This window comes from Moschus berezovskii, chromosome 27, assembly GCF_049115385.1.
Source record: "Moschus berezovskii isolate FMDL1 chromosome 27, NW_MosBer_1.0, whole genome shotgun sequence".
Taxonomy (NCBI): Eukaryota; Metazoa; Chordata; class Mammalia; order Artiodactyla; family Moschidae; genus Moschus; species Moschus berezovskii.
In genome coordinates, this window is record NC_142486.1 from 28151840 (window position 1) to 28169936 (window position 18097).

General features: G+C 44.7%; 1 protein-coding gene across 2 annotated transcripts in view; it reads right to left on the bottom strand.

Annotated features, from left to right (window-relative positions):
• Nucleotides 1–328: 328 nt before the first annotated feature.
• The window catches only part of NDE1 (nudE neurodevelopment protein 1), a 36003-nt gene continuing 18234 nt past the window's right edge, over nt 329–18097 (bottom strand). Inside the window, exons 5-9 of one of the 2 annotated variants that reach the window (XM_055409551.2) lie at nt 7142–7278; nt 5508–5687; nt 4160–4251; nt 2526–2677; nt 329–1715 (exon numbers count right to left, since the gene is read on the bottom strand). In XM_055409551.2, coding sequence (XP_055265526.2) covers nt 1622–1715; nt 2526–2677; nt 4160–4251; nt 5508–5687; nt 7142–7278 — 655 coding nt within the window. In that variant the 3' untranslated portion in view covers nt 329–1621. Of the gene's footprint in view, nt 1846–2525; nt 2678–4159; nt 4252–5507; nt 5688–7141; nt 7279–18097 lie in introns of both variants that reach the window. The other variant, XM_055409552.2, reaches the window with a different exon arrangement.

Consider the following 18097-nt stretch of genomic DNA (forward strand, 5'->3'; position numbering starts at 1 on the left):
AAAGGTTCCACTCAACACAAACGACTCCATTCTCAGACTCTGTGGGCTCAAGCGGACTGAAAAGATAGGAGTCTCAGAGACCTAGGACATGCTGAAAGACCAAACGTCAATACAACTTGAATAGGACATACACGTGTTCCAAACACAATTCTAAGCTGACCCGAAAGGAAATTTTTAAAAAGTAGGTTTTTTTCATTGTCACTTGGTTTAAAAAAAAAAGTTTTTCACCATTGGATACACAAACACAGAAGCTCTAACCGGCATTTACTGACCACCACAAACTAGCTGAAAATCAGTTTCTCTTGATTTTATTGTTCTTTTAAAAAAATAAAAGTACATCTTTTACCGATACAGGTTAGAATGTTGCCATGGTAATGAGGTGAGCACTGGAGTTTAATTCTCTGCTGAATTTCAGTAGCACTTGAAAAGTTCTGTTTTCAACTGGATATTTTTGCTGTTCTTTTGGAAACATAACTTAGTAACAGAAGGCTGTTAGGCTGCATGCATATGCCTGAATTCACATGTTCTTTTCACTTGTGTCCAAAGTGTGAGGCGGCTGTTCCGAACCAGCAGGGAGGAGCCACATGCCGTCTGCATGGAAATCCTGGGTTCGTTTCTTCTTTAATAAGGACACTCCCAATGCAACCCTGGTGGTTTCATCTTATCTGAAGGTCACCTTGATTATTTCATCAAGGCTTTGAATGAAGTTCTGTTCTCAGGGGCTGCATCGCTAAGGCCATCACACCTCAGAAACCCTCAGAAGCAGAGGTCACTCCCGGACCAGGGTGGGAGGCCAAGGACAAGGAAAGGTCTAAAGAGGACACAGATTTTCCACTGACCTGGTCCCCACAAAATGTACACTGAAACTCAAGCATGCCTCTAAAAGCCTCAGTGACAGGCAGATTAAAAAGTCTTGGAGGTACATGTGTATAAAACAGAGAGCTAGTGGGAAGCCACTGTATAGCCCAGGGAACTCAGCTCAGTGCTCTGCGATGACCCAGAGGGGTGGGATATATGTATGCACGTAGCTGATTCACTTTGCTGTACAGCAGAAACTAAACAACATTGTAAAGCAATTATACTCCACTTTGGGGGAAAAAAATGTCTCGGAGGTACACCACACCACAGTTTAAAGAAAAGGTGCATGCCTGTTCTATTCTTTACCCCAGGCGTGACTTCAGGACACTGACCCCTGCTGTGCCATAGCACGCTGGTGATTTTGTTCTGGAAGAAGTGCCAGCTGTGGGGGGCAGGGTGTGCCTAGGATGGGCTCACACTCTACTTTATAGGTGTCTCTGATCATTAAAAACGCCTCTCAAGACCAATCGGGACTCAGCTCAGCTGACAAGGATGGGGTGGCCTTGGCACCCATGTCACCCTTTCCAGAGGGTCAGGTTGGTCCCATCCTCCAGCTATACACGCCAACACGGAGGCCGGGGGTTAAGGGACTGCATTTCCTGCGGCCAACGACCCAGGGCCACCGGCGATGGCCTTGGTCACTTGGCTTTGTGAGACTGCTTGCTCGTATTTCTCAAACTAACTTAAAAAAACCCCAAAACACCCAAAACCTAGTTTAAAGAGGGAAGGAGGGGAAGGGCTCGCCTCGGCTTCCGTGGGTTTCCTAAAGCAACATCTTGACTACACCCTGGGCTGACGGCAGAGACGGCGAGGAAACATTCGATGACGGCTTCCCAAACTCCAGGCGTTTTCCCAACCTTCAGACAGAGCAAACCAAGTTAAGCGGACATTACAGCTGCCCTAGGCTGGCTAGCATGGGGCCCACCAAGTTACAAGGGTGAATATCAGGGTCGGGAGCAGTGTCTCACTGGGTCTCAATTTTCTCTCCTGTGAAATGAAGAAAAGGACACTGGCCATCGAGCACTCATGGCCCTCCCCCAAAGCCACACAGAAAGCCCAGTCACAGAAGACCCTCCAGAGAACACCCTCGGCTCAAGGTCCAGAAGTTACGTGCATGCTGGGGAAAACAAATTCTTCCTCTCCCGTCCCCTATCTGTGCCAATGACCACCCCAAATCTATGTGGCCTGGGGGCCAGTGAGATGGTGGCACATCTTAGAAAATTCTAGAATCTGGAGGCCGCCCTGATTTTCTTCAGGCCAGAAAATAAATGAAGCTGTTAGAGGTCAGGTTTGTGTTTTCCAATCAGGTGATTGGCTTCAGGTATCCAATCTGGTTGATTTAGTTTCCTGAAAGTTCTAAAGGGTTTAAAAAAAAAAAAAATCAAAATCCTTTTCTGGGGGAAGCAGAGCAGTGTTTGAAGTCTGAGAAAGGGCTTTCTCACAGCATGACTGGGAGCTGTGGCTGTAGAGTCAATAAAAATGACCCTCTCCCTGGCCATCTGCCCAAACCAGAAGATATTAACTAACTTGGCTGTAAGGGATAGAGAGATATGCTGACATAATTCCTGCAACTTTCAAAAACACAGCTCTTGGTCAGGGGTCAGAGGCTTCTGGCTGGAGTGGACGGGTTCTCCCGACACCAAGGAGGAACAGCATAAAGCACTGACCCTTTGTCACCTAGAGGCACGCTGCTGCCGCCGGGCCGCCTGTCCACGCTGTCTCTGTTTTTGCTCCCCCGCCCTGAGGCTGGGCCACTGGCTCGGCTTGGGGACTGATCGTACACGAAGTTCCGGCAAGAAGCAAGTTTGGACTCCAGGGCCTGGAGAGAGAGATGCTTTCATTGCTCAAGTTGAAGACAAGAACCTTCACACCTCTCATCAGAGCCCATATTGTTGTTCAGTTGCCCAGTTGTGTCTGACTCTTTGCAACCCCCTGGACCGTAGCACACCAGGCCTCCCTGTCCCTCACCATCCCCTGGAGTTTGCCCAAGTTCATGTCCATTGCATCGGTGATGCCACCACTGTTATTATGTGTATGGGCCATCAGAGCCCATTCACATCATAATAACTTAAGAGAGTGGTTCTCAAACTAGAACCACTAGTGTTAGAACCATTGCATTAGAACCCCAAAGCGTGCCCTCCCTGTCCCCCACCAAATTCAGTGTACATCCAACTCATTCAACTGGTGGTCTAAGATATCTAGGAGCCTCCTAAAAAAGTCACTAACCTTACCTATGATCCAAGTCTGCCTACAAGAAAGAATGAAATTGACTTTTGGAATCATTCACTGTCACTGTTACCTAGGTAAACACACGCCAAATGGCAGGAGGTTTGAACAAGAACTTGCCTTGCTGTAAACAGACCCTCTGGGAACCAAACGGGCACTGAGATCACCCTGGGCTTCTCTATAATCTAACTGTTAAAATCTGTTTGTAAAACAGCAAACCAGAAAACGAAAAGCCAAAAAGAAAAACACAGGAAATGAGTCGCAAGCTTCTATTAACTCTGAACATACACATTCTGGTCAATGACAGACTGGCAGGATTTCAACTATGTGGCTTTCCATTTTTAAAAAATTTAGAAAGGCATCATTTTTAAAAATAAGAGAAACAACTACAGAGAATATCTGTGTGATTTCTTAAGCACCAAAGACTCCTTCCCTGTAATTAACATAAAATCTGTAAGGTCATGTTCTCAGCCCAGCCTTTCAAGATTTTCTCCTTAACTCCCTGAGAAAATAAAAGCCAAGTCTGACAAAATATGATCCCCTGGGGAAGGTAATAGTAAAACACCAGTATTCTTGCCTCAAGAACTCCATGAACAGTGTGAAAAGGGAAGGCAGTTTTCAATTTTTCTCAATTTCTTCAAACTGAGAAAAATATCATTAATACCATTCAAATTTCCCCAATTGCTAGGGAAAATGGCACAGGGAAAGAATGGTATTGTTGGGGATCTAAGGGTGCCTCGGGGTCAGAGCCTGGGTTTGTCAGAAACAGTGCTCCCCGAGGGCCTTCCCTGGCGGTCCAGTGGTTAGGACTCTGGGCTTTCACTGCCCAGGGCCTGGGTTCAATCCCTGGTCGTGGAACTAAGACACAAGCCATGCAGCCAAAACCAAACAAACAAAATTTTAAAAACCAGAAACACGACCCACTGACGCACAGCAGTTCTAAGGGACACGAGACGAGCCAGGCCTACACCTGCTCTCATGAAGCCTCTGCCAGGGGGGAAGCGACCAGTAAGTCTCCCAAAGACAGAGGATGCCACATGACCCCCGGGCACCGTGCCACGTGATGCCGTCTTACCCCCACTTTCCGCAGCAGGTCTCCCACGATGTTGAGGGCTGATATCCGGGCTGCGGGCGTGAGGGGAGTCCCCCCAGTGGAGTCGTCCGGGCCTGTGTGTGTAAAACGATGCACACGTGACTCCAACACACACGGAAAAGTCTGTGCACTCATGTCTCTGAGTGTGGAATCCAGAGAGGGGTCCCTGTGCCCTCTGACCCCCAACGCTGCCCTGCTTCAATCACTAGGGTGCTGCCTGACATAACGAGAGTACCTGATGACCAGCTTCTCGTAGCCTTATGATGACTATACTCAGTATTTATCTTTAGATGCTATTCTTTGGAAAAAAAAAAAATCAAAGCAAGTCCTCTGAAACGCTGAGAAACTCCATACAGTTAATTAACATTCCCAGCATCTGAACAAGGCCCACTGGTCAGGGTTCCACCCCTCAGAGTCCCCTCTCTCTTCTGAGGAGGGCTCACAGAGCTCAGGGATCAGCGTTACCTGGGTGCTCGTCAGAAACGCAGGATCTCAGGTCCCGCCCACACCTGCTGCATCTGAGGGCCAGCTGAGGGCCAGCTGAGGCACGTGCTTAAAGTGGGACTAGACGGGGACTCTGGCAACGGCACACTCTGTGCCTGCTGGGCACAAGCCGAGGGATAGGCAGTATGTGGTGGGGTCAGCCCGGAGCCTGCCCGCCATCCGCCAGCTGTGCGATGTCAGGCCAGCTCCTTTACCCGGAGTCTCAGTCTCCTCATCCATCAGATGGGGGCAGGGCTTGCATTTGCTTCTTGGGCCTCAATGCAAATCCAAGGAGGTCGTACGTACCCACAGAGCACAGCGAGCAGAAGGGCTGGCACCTCCTGAGTGCTCAGTAATTATCTGTTATTATTATTTGCTATTAAGTGGCCCAATCAGAGCCCCACAGCTAATCAGCCAGCACAGGGCTGGGCGAGCACTCCATTTCTTGGTATTTCCCCCACTCGACACAGGTTATGCTGGGACCAGTTCCACAGGATATATTGCTGGACCCACAAAATGTTTTATCTCATTACTGAAGTATTTAACTTGGGAGATTTCATGTACAACACGAGGACTTCTGGCCTCTGGTCTTCACCAAAGGACCCACACCTCTCGCAGCTGAAGCAGAGAGGCAGCGGCCCCTCTGGACGAGACTTCTGTTCTCCAGTTTGCCGCAGACTCCACTGCTCCCTGTTGCCTCACTCAAGAGGCTCCTCCCACCTATCACATTAGTCTGCCCCTGTGAACCCCGCCTCTGCTCCCTGCTGTACAGCCTGGCCCTATTGCTCTCTCACCCAGGAAAGCCTTGTGAAGCCAAGAGAATCCTCCCAACTCCCATCCCCCTTACCACGTCTGAAGGTCCCAGGAGTGTTTAAACTAGAGCTGGGTCCTCGGTGAGTTATGGGGGTGGATGGCACGGAGCCAGTGGCCTGCACCGCTGTGTCTGTCCTTTCAGCGTCCACCGAGCTGGGCATGGGCGTCCTGGGTTTCTCCTGCTTCTGCTGCACAGCCAATTCCTGCCGCAAATCTAGGCGAGGAAAAGGACTCAGGTTAAGTCCTTGTTGCGGGTGACGGGACAGGAGACAAGGGTGAGCAAGAACCACCACCAGAGTGAGAAACTCCCAGTAGAAACCCTGAATGAAGCAGACCCCATGGGACCTTGCCCTGCAGGCTTGCAAGACCACACAGTTTTTCTTTCGAGTGAAAACAAAAAGATTAAAAGAAAAAAAAAAACTTTTAAAATTATGACTGTACTGTTCCAGGAAAATTCCAACGTATCAGGATATACAGAGTACCAAGTGAAGACATGCCTTCCCAATCTACCCTCGAATGCTCAGCCTCCCTCCTGTAACACGGGGGTGAGCGTTTCAATCCTTTTTCTCTGCATTTCCACACATACAGTTTATATATGTGTGTGTGTACATATCTTTTAAGCATATAATTTTTATTAAGCACAACTAGAAACATACATCTACTATCTACGTACTTTCCCCTTCAATGTTATGTCCTAACAAGCTTTCTGTGACATTTATATCTGTATCATGTTTGTTTCAACTATTTAACATTCTGCAAAATAAATCTATGTAATTTACATAAGCAAATCATCACTGACGAACATTTAGGAACAACTACGTTTTAAACACGAGAATTTTTCTTTTTAATCCCTCTTCTACTGGCTACACATTAGAAACCAAATGAATGTCATAAACAATTAACCGGGACTTTAACAAAATCTCTTCTGAACCCAACTTGGATGACTTGCGAATGTGTTAGAAGGCTGGGGGAATTCCCTGGTGATCCAGTGGTTAGGACTCCACGCTTTCACTGCCGAAGGTGTGTGTTCGATTCCTGACTGGGGAATTAAAATCCCACAAGCTGCATGGCATGGCCAAATTAAAAGAAAAAAAAAAGCCCTACCTCTAGAAGTGCTCCAAAGAGCAAATGCTGATGAGATTCCTGAGTTCCAAGCTACTTGCATTAGCAGCCATCACATTTCAAAAGTAAAGCGCTGGTTAGCAAGTCCATCAACAGGCATTTCCCCACCAACAAAACTCCTGTGCTCCTGCTAAGCATAAAGCTGGTGATGGACTTAAATACCCACAAGGGGTCTTTACAGAGTTGGACATTTGACAGTTCCTAGAGTCACTTTCACTTTTCACTTTCATGCATTAGAGAAGGAAATGGCAACCCACTCCAGTGTTCTTGCCTGGAGAATCCCAGGGACGGCGGAGCCTGGTGGGCTGCCGTCTATGGGATCACACAGAGTTGGACGTGACTGAAGCGACTTAGCAGCAGCAGCACAGGATAGGAATCAAGACTCAACCTGCCCAGTGTGATCCCCACCCTTGGACCAGAATGCCGAGAAGGGTGCAGATTTTCAGCAAAGGGCGTGCTGGGCGATGCTGTGGGACAGGACACCCTCGGGCCGGGAGAGGGCACGACGCTGGTCAAACCCACAGACCAAAGCCCTGGCCGCCTGACCTCTGGCTTCATCCTTTAGTCGCTGAACAGATTCCAGGAGATTCTCCTTCTCGTCCAGTTCGCTCTCCAGGAAGGCATTTCTTTCGATGGCTTGATTCAAACGCTGTTCAAAGTCCTCCAGTGACATGATCGTGGCCCTGGGTGAGAGACCAGCAAGGTTGCCCGAGGGAACAAACGCATCTATTATGCACCCAAGAGACGAGACACCTGGGGAGCAGGCCCCGGCTCCCGCATGTCCTAATCCCAGAGATGCACAGCCCCTCGACTTCGGGACCAGGCTCTTCAACTGCACAACCTGTCAGCACACAAGGCTGTCCCGCGGGTTAACTGAGAGCATGTGCATACAGCACTTAAAACACGAGCCAGGACCTAATTAGGACCACAGACAGGCCCCGATCAAATGCCAGGAGCAGCATGTTCCATCTTGTCTCAGAGACTCACCATGTAGTCAGCATTCAGAACATCCCACTAAGATGCACGTGCAACCTAGTAATCATGCATTTACATGGCTAAGAGAGGCCTTCTTTATCCCTCAGTTACCTTAACAAGTTAAAAAGTTTCAAACACCCAGCCCAGCTGCCCTAACAACCACATATTTTGGATAGTGTCGACGGATCACTGGAATGTCATGTTAAAGGGACTGACAAGTGCAGCAATAAGGAAGTCTGTTTAACTCTGTCTGGGATGTTCCTGGTGGATAAGAATCCGCCTGCCAGTGCAGGGCACACAGGTTCAATCACTGGCCCTGGAAGATCCCACATGCTGCAAAGCAACTAAGCCCAAGCACCACAACTACTGAGCCCACACCCTAGAGGCCTCGCGTCGCAACTGCTGAATCTGCACGCTACAACTACTGAAGCCCGTGTGCCCCGGAGCCTGTGCTCCACGCGACACGAGAAGCCGCCACAACGAGCATCTTGACCATGATGAAGAGTAGCCTCTTCTTGCTGCAACTAGAGAAAGCCTGCACGCAGCAACGAAGATCTAGCACAACCAAAAAAAAAGAACCAAAATATCTTTAACTCTGTTTGGACAAGCGGCATTGTCTGGGACTCAGTTTCCTCACATGCAAAGCAGAGGTGCAGGGGTAGTAAGAGGACCTCCGCGTGGGGTGGGGGAAGTGCAGTAACACATAAAACACACAACAGATGTTTCACAGATAAGTGCATGATAAACGTCAGCACTTCCCCTCACTGATCCCGTGCTTATCTCCGAAGACCTTTAACAGCCCATGAATCGTATCTCACAGTGATTAAAAACATCTGGAATGAAACCCGCCTGGCTCTAATACGTAAGACTATCTAAGTGTTCTTAAGGAACTTGACCTCTCTGGGCCTCCAGCCCTTCAACGACCAAGTGAGGGTCAATCATTTACCTCGTCCATCAACAGATGAATGGATAAAGAAGCCATGGTACACGTATGCAATGGAATATTACTCAGCCATAAAAAGGAATGCATTTGTGTCAGTTCTAATGAGGTGGATGAACCTACAGCCTATTATACAGAGTGAAGTAAATCAGAAAGAGAAAAATAAACATCCTACATTAACACATATATATGGCATCTATAAAGACGGTACTGATGAACCTACTGGCAGGCAGTGATGGAGATGGACATGGGGTGTGGGGTGGGATGAATGTAGAGAATAGCATGGAAATATATACACTAACACATGTAAAACAGACAGCCAATGGGAATTTGCTGTATGACTCAGGGAACTCAAACCAGGGCCCTGTGACAACCCAGAGGGGTGGGATGGGGAGGGAAGCTCCAGAGGGAGGGGATATATGTACACCTTTGGCTGATCCATGTTGATGTATGGCAGAAACAAACACAATATTGTAATTATGCTTCAATTAAAAACAAATTTAAAAAATAATTCATTTCTTCAGCACTGCCTTCTAAGTCCAGATTGAGTCCTAATGTAGGAACTAAATGCCTGATTAAAAAACATAAAGGGATGATATTTAAGAACACAAGACTGGAATCAGTTAAAATGATCTTAAGGCTGGCATGTCAAACAGCAACAAAGATGCTGTAGCTAGGAATTCACGTAACAACAGACATCTGAGATTTGAGGCCACAGAGGCTTACTGAAATGCAAACATATGCTGTTTATGAGGAGACAGACCCCAAATCATAGAGAAATCAATTCTCTGTAAGTTATCTAACAAGTTTAACACCACCCTAATAAAAATACAGGCTTCCCAGGTGGCGCTAGTGATAAAGAACCTGCCTGCCAATGCTGGAGACATCAGAGATGCAAGTTAGATCCCTTGGTTGGGAAGATCCCCTGGAGGAGGGCAGAGAAGCCCACTCCAGTATTCTTGCCTGGAGAATCCCATTGACAAAGGAGCCTGCAGGGCTACAGTCCACAGGGTCGCACAGAGTTGGACATGACAGAACAACTATCACTCACATTCAGCATTTAATAAAAATACAAACGGGTTTTTATTTGAGGTGTAGGCACAGGGGGACTGACTTGAAAGATGATGAGATAACGAAACAAGAATGGCCTGGAGAAGAACATTAACAGTTAAAAAAGAATGAGACCTTGCCATCTGTGATAACATGGATGGACCCAGACAGTATTAAATCAGAGACAAACAAGTATCATATACTTTAGTTACATTTAGAACCTAAAAAATATTAATAAATGAACAAACACAACAAAATAGGGTTACAGATACAGAGAAGAGGGGGTTGGAGGAGGAGAAAAATAGGTGAGGTAGATTGAAAGTGAGAGTGTTCATCGCTCAGTCAAGTCTGACTCTTTGCAACTCCGAGGACTGTAGCCCGCCAGGCTCCTCTGTCCATAGAATTCTCCAGGCAAGAATACTGGAGCGGGTTGCCATTCCGTTCTCCAGGGAATCTTCCCGACCAAGGGATCAAACACGGGTCTCCTGCATTGCAGGCAAATTCTTTACCAACTGAGCCATCAGTGAAGCTAGATTAAGAGGGACAAAGTTCCAGCAGCAAAATAAATGTCACAGGTATGAAACATACAGTGCAGGGAATACAGTCAATAACTATGTAACATCTTTGGTAATAGATCTTAAAGTAGACTTCTGTGGCCATCATTTTGAAATGTATAGAAATACTGAATCACTACGATACATAATAGGAACTAACACAGTAGGTCAATTATATTTCAAAACAAACAGATTTAAAAAAGGGATCAGATTTGTGGTTTCAGGGGCCTAGGGAACTGGATGAAGATGTCAAAGGTACAAACTTCTAGCCATAAGATAAATAAGTACTAAGGACGCAACATGCAACATAATTATAATTAATACCACTGTGCGTTAAAAGGTTAAATTCTAAGAGTTCTTACCAGAAAAAGACCACCTTTTTCCCATTTTTTAAATTCTGTATCTGTAAGCGATGATGGGTATCCACTAAATATACTGTGATAGTCATTTCATGATGTATGTAAGTCAACTCCTTGTGCCATACACACTTAAACTCATACAGTGTTGTATGTCAGTTATATGTCAATAATACTGAAAAGAAAAACCTGGCCAGGAGAGTTGTGAAAGAGAAGAAGTCAGGGGAGCCAGTTCCACCAAAACAAAGAACACGCTATTATGAAGTCTAAATAATGAAGAGGGCCGAAGTGTGCAAGTTTAAGACCAGACAGGTCAAAGGGAACCAAAGGTCCGAAAACAGATCCAAATGCATATGAGACTTTATCATAAAGGTGGCATCACAAATCATCAATGAAAAAGATGGCTGGTTCAATTTTAGGTCTGGGGACTACAAGGTAGCCACCTGGAAAAATTAATGTTGGATCTAATGTTGCACCCCAAGATGGACTTCAACTGGGTCAAAAACTTAAAATCACTAATTGGTCAAAATTGACTGTTGGCTTCTGGAATGCCAGAGAAATGAAGAACAAGTTCAGTGGCATTTCTGGCGTTCCTGAACTTATGTGGATCAATAACCACCTGACTGCACACAATCAATTTGACTGGGTGATGCCAGCAGGGCACAGCACGTAGGTCAATTGTTACTTTGTGAATATTTACTTTCAACTAAAGGAGATCAGCCCTGGGTGTTCACTGGAAGGACTGATGCTGAAGCTGAAGCTTCAATACTTTGGCCACCTCATGCGAAGAGTTGACTCACTGGAAAAGACTCTGATGCTGGGAGGGATTGGGGGCGGGAGGAGAAGGGGACGACAGAGAATGAGATGGCTGGATGGCATCACCGACTTGATGGACATGAGTTTGAGTGAACTCCGGGAGTTGGTGATGGACAGGGAGGCCTGGCGTGCTGTGATTCATGGGGTCGCAAAGAGTCACAAAGGTTGAAAGGTAAGTATCCTAGTTGTCACCTGAGTGACAAAGAGCATGATGTGATTTATATGCTGAAATTCTGTCAACTGATATATAAAAGCATATCTATATACAAGAGTAAAATGCAAAAACGCATATTTATTTAGTAAAATGATGCAATACATAATGACTATGAAAGCTGTCAATCTCACAGACAGTTATGAGAGACTGAAACCAGGCAAGCGCAAAAATAGGTTTTCAGTAAATATTCATATTAATAGATATATCTTCTCTTCAATAGAGGAGATTAAGAAGAGGAGGCAAGAATACACAGAAGAACTGTACAAAAAAAGGTTTTAATGACCTGGATAACCACGAAGGTGTGATCACTCACCTAGAGCCAGACATCCTGAAATGTGAAGACAAGTGGGTCTCAGGAAGCATTACTACAAAGCTAGTGGAGGTGACAGAATTTCAGCTAAGCTATTCCAAATCCTAAGAGATGAGGCTGTTAAAGTGCTGAACTCAATAGGTCAGCAAATTTGGAAAACTCAGCAGTGGTCCCAGTACTGGAAAAGGTCAGTTTTCATTCCAATCTCAAAGAAGGGCAATGCCAAAGAACGTTCAAACTACCATACAACTCATTTCACATGCTAGCAAGGTAATGCTCAAAATTCTCCAGGGTAGGCTTCAACAGCGGAGAAGGCAATGGCAACCCACTCCAGTGTTCTTGCCTGGAGAATCCCAGGGATGGGGGAGCCTGGTGGGCTTCCATCTATGGGGTCACACAGAGTCGGACATGACTGAAGTGACTTAGCAGCAGCAGCAGGCTTCAACAGTACGTGAACTGAGAACTTCCAGACATACAAGCTGGATTCAGAAAAGGCAGAGAAACCAGAGACCTAATTGCCAACACCTGTTCGATCACTGAGAAAGCAAGGGAATTTCAGAAAAACATCTACTTCTGTTTCATTGACTACGCTAATGCCTTTGACTGTGTAGATCACAACCATGGAAAACTCTTAAAGAGATGGGAATACCAGACCACCTTACCTAGCTCGAGATAAACCTGTTTGTGGGTCAAGAAGCAGCAGTTAGAACCTTACATGGAACAAAGGACTGGTTCAAACTTGGGAAAGGAGTAACATAAGGCTGTATATTGTCACCCTGTTTATTTAACTTATATGCAGAGTACATCATGCAAAATGCTGGGCTGGATGAATCACAGGTTGAAATCAAGACTGCTGGGAGAGATATCAACAACCTCAGATAGGCAGATGATACCACTCTAACGGCAGGAGTGAAGAGGAACTAAAGAGCCTCTTGATGAGAGTGAAAAAGCTGGCTTAAAACTCAACAGTCAAAAAACTTAAGATCCTGGCATCTGGTCCGGTCACTTCATGACAAATAGAAGGGGAAAAAGTGGAAGCAGTGACAGACTTTGTTTTCTTGGGTTCCAAAATCACTGTGGATGTTGACTGCAGTCATGAAATTAAAAGAGGCTTGCTCCCTGAAAGGAAAGCTATGATGAACCTAGACAGTGTATTAAAAAGCAGAGACATCACTTTGCCGACAAAGGTCCATATAATCAAAGCTATGGCTTTTCCAGTAGTCATGTATGGGTGTTGAGAGTTGGACCATAAAGAAATCTAAGCGCCGAAGAATTGATGCTTTTGAACTGTGGTGTTGGAGAAGACTCTTGAGAGTCCCTTGGACTGAAAGGAGATCAAACCAGTCAATCCTAAACAAAATCAATCCTGAATATTCACTGGATGGACTCTGGCCATTTGATATGAAGAGCTGACTCATTTGAAAAGACCCTGATGCTGGGAAAGACGGAGGGCAAAAGGAGAACAGGGCAGTAGAGGATGAGATGGTTGGATGGCATCACCGACTCAGTGGACATGAATCTGAGCAGACTCCAGGAGACAGTACAGGGAAGCCTTGCGTGCTACAGTCCACAGGGTGGCAAAGTGTCAGACACGAATGAGCGACTGAACAACAACAAAATTTCCTGAATCATTCAAGGTCACCCTTTCACAAGGTCACCCTCTACTCAGTTAAAAGTGTTATTTAATTTTACAGACATACAGCTGGAGGGACCAAAACAAACAAATAGTTGATAGTGCTGAGAAATTACTGTTCTTGCAGTACATGGTCAAATTTTTCACACATAACTACTAAAAGTGTATAATGAAATTGTAAAGTTTTAAAGTTTTTTTAAAAAATAAAACTTCAGCATTCCAGAACTTTATTCATTCTAAAATGATGATTTGGGTCTCTACCTGTTAGGGAATTTAAATAAATAGTTTTGTTTAGGCTTCAAAGACAAAGCAGAACAGACCTCTGACCTTGCTTCTAAGCTGCCTGGACACTGTCCTGACTGGCCGCCCTGAGTTCAAGAAGACAGGGGACAAATCTTGAAATTGTTGAGCCCCTGGAGGGGCCATGGCCAGTCAAGCCCCAGGCTTAGCAACACAACATCCCAAGCTTTACAAGAGAAAACAAATACCATTAACATGAAACCAGGGCTGCAATTTGCTCACAGATGGATGACGACATCAGTTTGTGTCCTAGGATTAAAAGCGGGAACCCCAAACTGCAATATTTGAAGTCTCACCCAGAGCAGATGCACTGCCTGGGCCCTTTACCCAACTGGGACTCCAGATGCGCTGTGTCACAAGACTTCCCAGCTCTGTATGAGTCTGGATGTTGGTCAAAACCCAGCACAGTACCCTCTGCTGTGTCTGTTTCTCTTTTCTTTTAATGTTAGTATATTGAAAGTAAGGTACCTAACCTCTAATAAATATTGGTATTATTTACTTGTATATAACAAGTGGCTTATTTTGTTAACAAATCTTCACGCTTGAGACAAAAGTGAAAACTTTTGGCAAAACACTACCACATCTGATGGTAACACTCAACTATTCACCATTTATAACTTTATTGCTACTCTGTCTCAGGTATTCCTTTGGAAAAGGTGTTAGGGTTCTTTACATACTCTAATGTACTGTCTATAGATTATAAGATAAAGTCAAGCATGTATCTGCTGCTACTTTTTAAGTGGACCTGTCTTTATACTTAGAAATGTCTCTTAATAGTAGGATTCCCTCGTGACTCAGATGGTAAAGAAACTGCCTGCCATGCAGGAGACCTGTGTTCGACCCCTGGGTCAGGAAGATCCTCTGGAGAAGGAAATGACAGCCCACTCCAGGATTCTTGCCTGGAGAATTCCACTGACAGAGGAGCCTGAAGGGCTACAGTCCATGGGGTCACAAAGATCTGCACACGACTGAGTGACTATCACTCACATTCAGCTAAACTATGAATCCAATGCATCTTCAGGAGAGAAAAAGAGAGAGAGAAAGGAAGGGAGAAGAATACTAGAAGAAAATAGAACTAATTGCTATATATAACTTGGATTGCAGATAAATTTGCCTACATAGAAATCCAAGCAACTTTCAACAGTAACGTATGCAACAGACAAAGATGGAAGACAAATGACAAACTCCCCAACGCTTTAAATTCTCATCATAGACAAATATATAAATGCCTCCTGAAATTGATGAGAAAAAACAACCAGCAACCCAATCTGAAAATAGGCAAAGAACATAGTTCACAGAAAAAGAAACAAAACAGTTATTAAACATATGAAAAGGAACTCAAGGTCATTCATAATCCAGAAACGTACCTATCTGCCACCTATTACACTGGCAGAAATCCAAAGCTTAAAAAATGCTGTTAGTGAAGCTATTTGGAAAACAGAGACTTACACAGGTGTTGGGGATGTGAGCTAGTACCACGACAGAGAACAACCCGGTAAAAACAATCAAAATCACGTGCATATATCCTCTGATCTGGGAATTCCACTTCTGGAAATTGACTCTACAGATACTCATCTGTGCAAGCAACGAGTATCATTCACTATAGCAACACTTATCCGTGCAAAAGAATGGAAGCGCAGCAAATATCCATCCACAGGGGGATAGATAAATAAATTATTATGTATCCTACAATACCAACCATACAATAAAATAGTATGCGCTTGGGAAGAAACCAACAACAACAAGGGATGCTCTGTGTCCTATCAGAAAGACCTCCAAGATCTGCGATGTGACAAGGCCAGAATACAATAGTGGGTACAGAATGCTCTTTTGTGGAAAAAAAAAAAGGGGGCAGTGGGGGGAATAATACACATTTCTGTTTTCATTTGCTTGAATTTGAATTTAAGAACGCTAGCCCTCTGTATGGTATTTCTGAATCCCGTGAATGCACTCTCTCTTTGTGACAGGCTGCGTGATGGCTCCCAATTCTTCACCCTCCCTCTATCCACACCCTTGCTTCAGCCTCACTGTGGGTGGAATGTACTTCCCCAGCCCTTAATGTGGCTTGGCCGTGTGACTTGTTTTCATCAATGAGTGGAAATGGTCGGATGCCAGGGGCTGCCAGAAATCAGAGCATACTATAAAGGCTATAGTAATCAAGTCATTATGGAAAGTGGAAGCGTTAGTCACTCAGTTGCATCTGACTTTTTGCAACCCCACGGACTGTAGCCTGCCAGGCTCCTCTGTCCATGGAATTCTCCACGCAAGATTATTGGAGAGGGTTGCTATTCCCTTCTCCAGGGGATCTTCCCGACCCAGGGATCGAACCCAGGTTTCCCACATTGCAGGCAGAATGTCTGAGCCACCAGGGAATCTCTAGTCATTATGGTGTTGGCAGTAATTCACAAATTGCACACTGGATCAAAAGAGAAAAGAATCTTGCACTAGATTCCAGAATATAGTCAGCTCTCCACACCTGTGGTTGGCATATCCTTGGATTCAACCAACTGCAAATCAAAAAAATTCAAAAAAATTCAAAAAAATAAAAAAAAACCCAGAAAGTTCCAAAATGCAAAACTTGAATTTGCCACTCACTGGCAACTGTTTATGGAGCTTTCGATTGATTGTATTGTGTGTGTGCTTAATCGCTCAGTCATGTCCAACTCTTTGCAACCCCATGGACTGTAGCCTGCCAGGCTCCTCTGTCCATGGGAATTTCCAGGGAGGAACACTGGAGTGGGTTGCCATTTCCTTGTTCAAGGCATCTTCCTGATCCAGGGATGAAACCTGTGTCTCCCATGTTTCCTGCACTGCAGGTAGATTCTTTACTTCTGAATCACCAGTCTAGGGTTATATTAGGTATTATAATTAACCTCGACATAATTTAAAGTATATGGGAGGCTATACATAATTTATATGCAAATAGTATACCATTTCATTTAAGGGATTTGAGTATCCACAAAGTTTGGTGTCCTCAAGGGTCCTGGAACCAATTCCCCCATGGACACCAAGGGACAACTGAATAAAAGGTTAACCTGTGACAGAGCTGCGCTCAATTCAGAGGGAAAAAGACGAAGTGTTTAACACAAAGTACTGGCACAAGTGGCTGTCTACCTAACAAAAATAAAACAGGACACAAATTTATACTAGATACAAAAATAAATGCCAGGTGGATTAAAAACATTAAAAAAAAGTTAAAACAATAGAAAAAACTTTCCAAAAAATTAAAGAGAATACATACATAATCAAATGACCAATGGACTTCCCTGGTGGTGCAATGGATAAGAATCCACCTGCCAATGAAGGGGACACAGGTTCGATTCCTGGCCTGGGAATATTTTGCATGTTGGGGAGCAACTAAGCCCTTGCGCTGCAACTACTGATCCTGCGTGCCTAGGGCCCGCACTCCACAACAAGAGAAGCCACTGCAGCAAGAAGCCTGTCCACTGCGATAGAGGGTAGTTCCCCGTCCCCCAGGCACTTGCTGCAAACAGAGAAAGCCTGTGCACAGTGGGGACCCAGCGCAACCAAAAATAAATAAAAACAATCAAGGGGATCTCCATAGAGAAGTCTGGAAATCTAGAAGCAATAAAAGGAGACACAATTGATGACCTAAGAAAGAGAAATATTTGTGTAGAAAATCATACCACAAAGTCAACAGACAAAAGTTTATTCTGCAAAATATGTTTTCAAGACAGGACAAAAGATCAGTAGCAAAAATACATAAAGAACTTTTACAAACTAATTTTTTTTAAAAAAAGTTTCCACTTCTGCTAATAATAAGGTAGCTTGTATCAAACCAAATATCCTAGAAATTACAACCACAAACTCTGGGTAAAAGAAGAAAAACAATGATCTGACAGCCCTGGCAAAAGCTGGAAGGAAGCCAACATGTGGAAGGAACAGCAGTGGCTGAATCCTGTATCTTTATAAGCTTTGTGTCTATGGCTTGGATGATAAAAATCCACCACCTTGGGGGAGTCCCCGGTTCTGCATATAAATTCTTCCCCCATCTCTGACTGACCCAAACCATGCAGACATGAAGCAGCCTAATTAAAAGAATCAGATTTCAGCTACTTCCCAACAAGGGGAGACAGAGTTTGGAGTGTGAGTTCAGCATACTTAATAAACAAACAAACAAAAACAGACCAGAATCCATAGCTTCTGTAACACATCATTCAGAATGTCCAGAATGTAAGCCAAAATGACTAGACAAACGAAGAGCAAGAAAATGTGACCCAAAACTCAAGTGAAAAGGTGATTACAGGAAATCAACCCTGAGGTAACCCAGATGCTATAATTAGCAGAAAAGGATCTTAAGGAAGCTACTATAACTATGCTCAATAATAGAGGA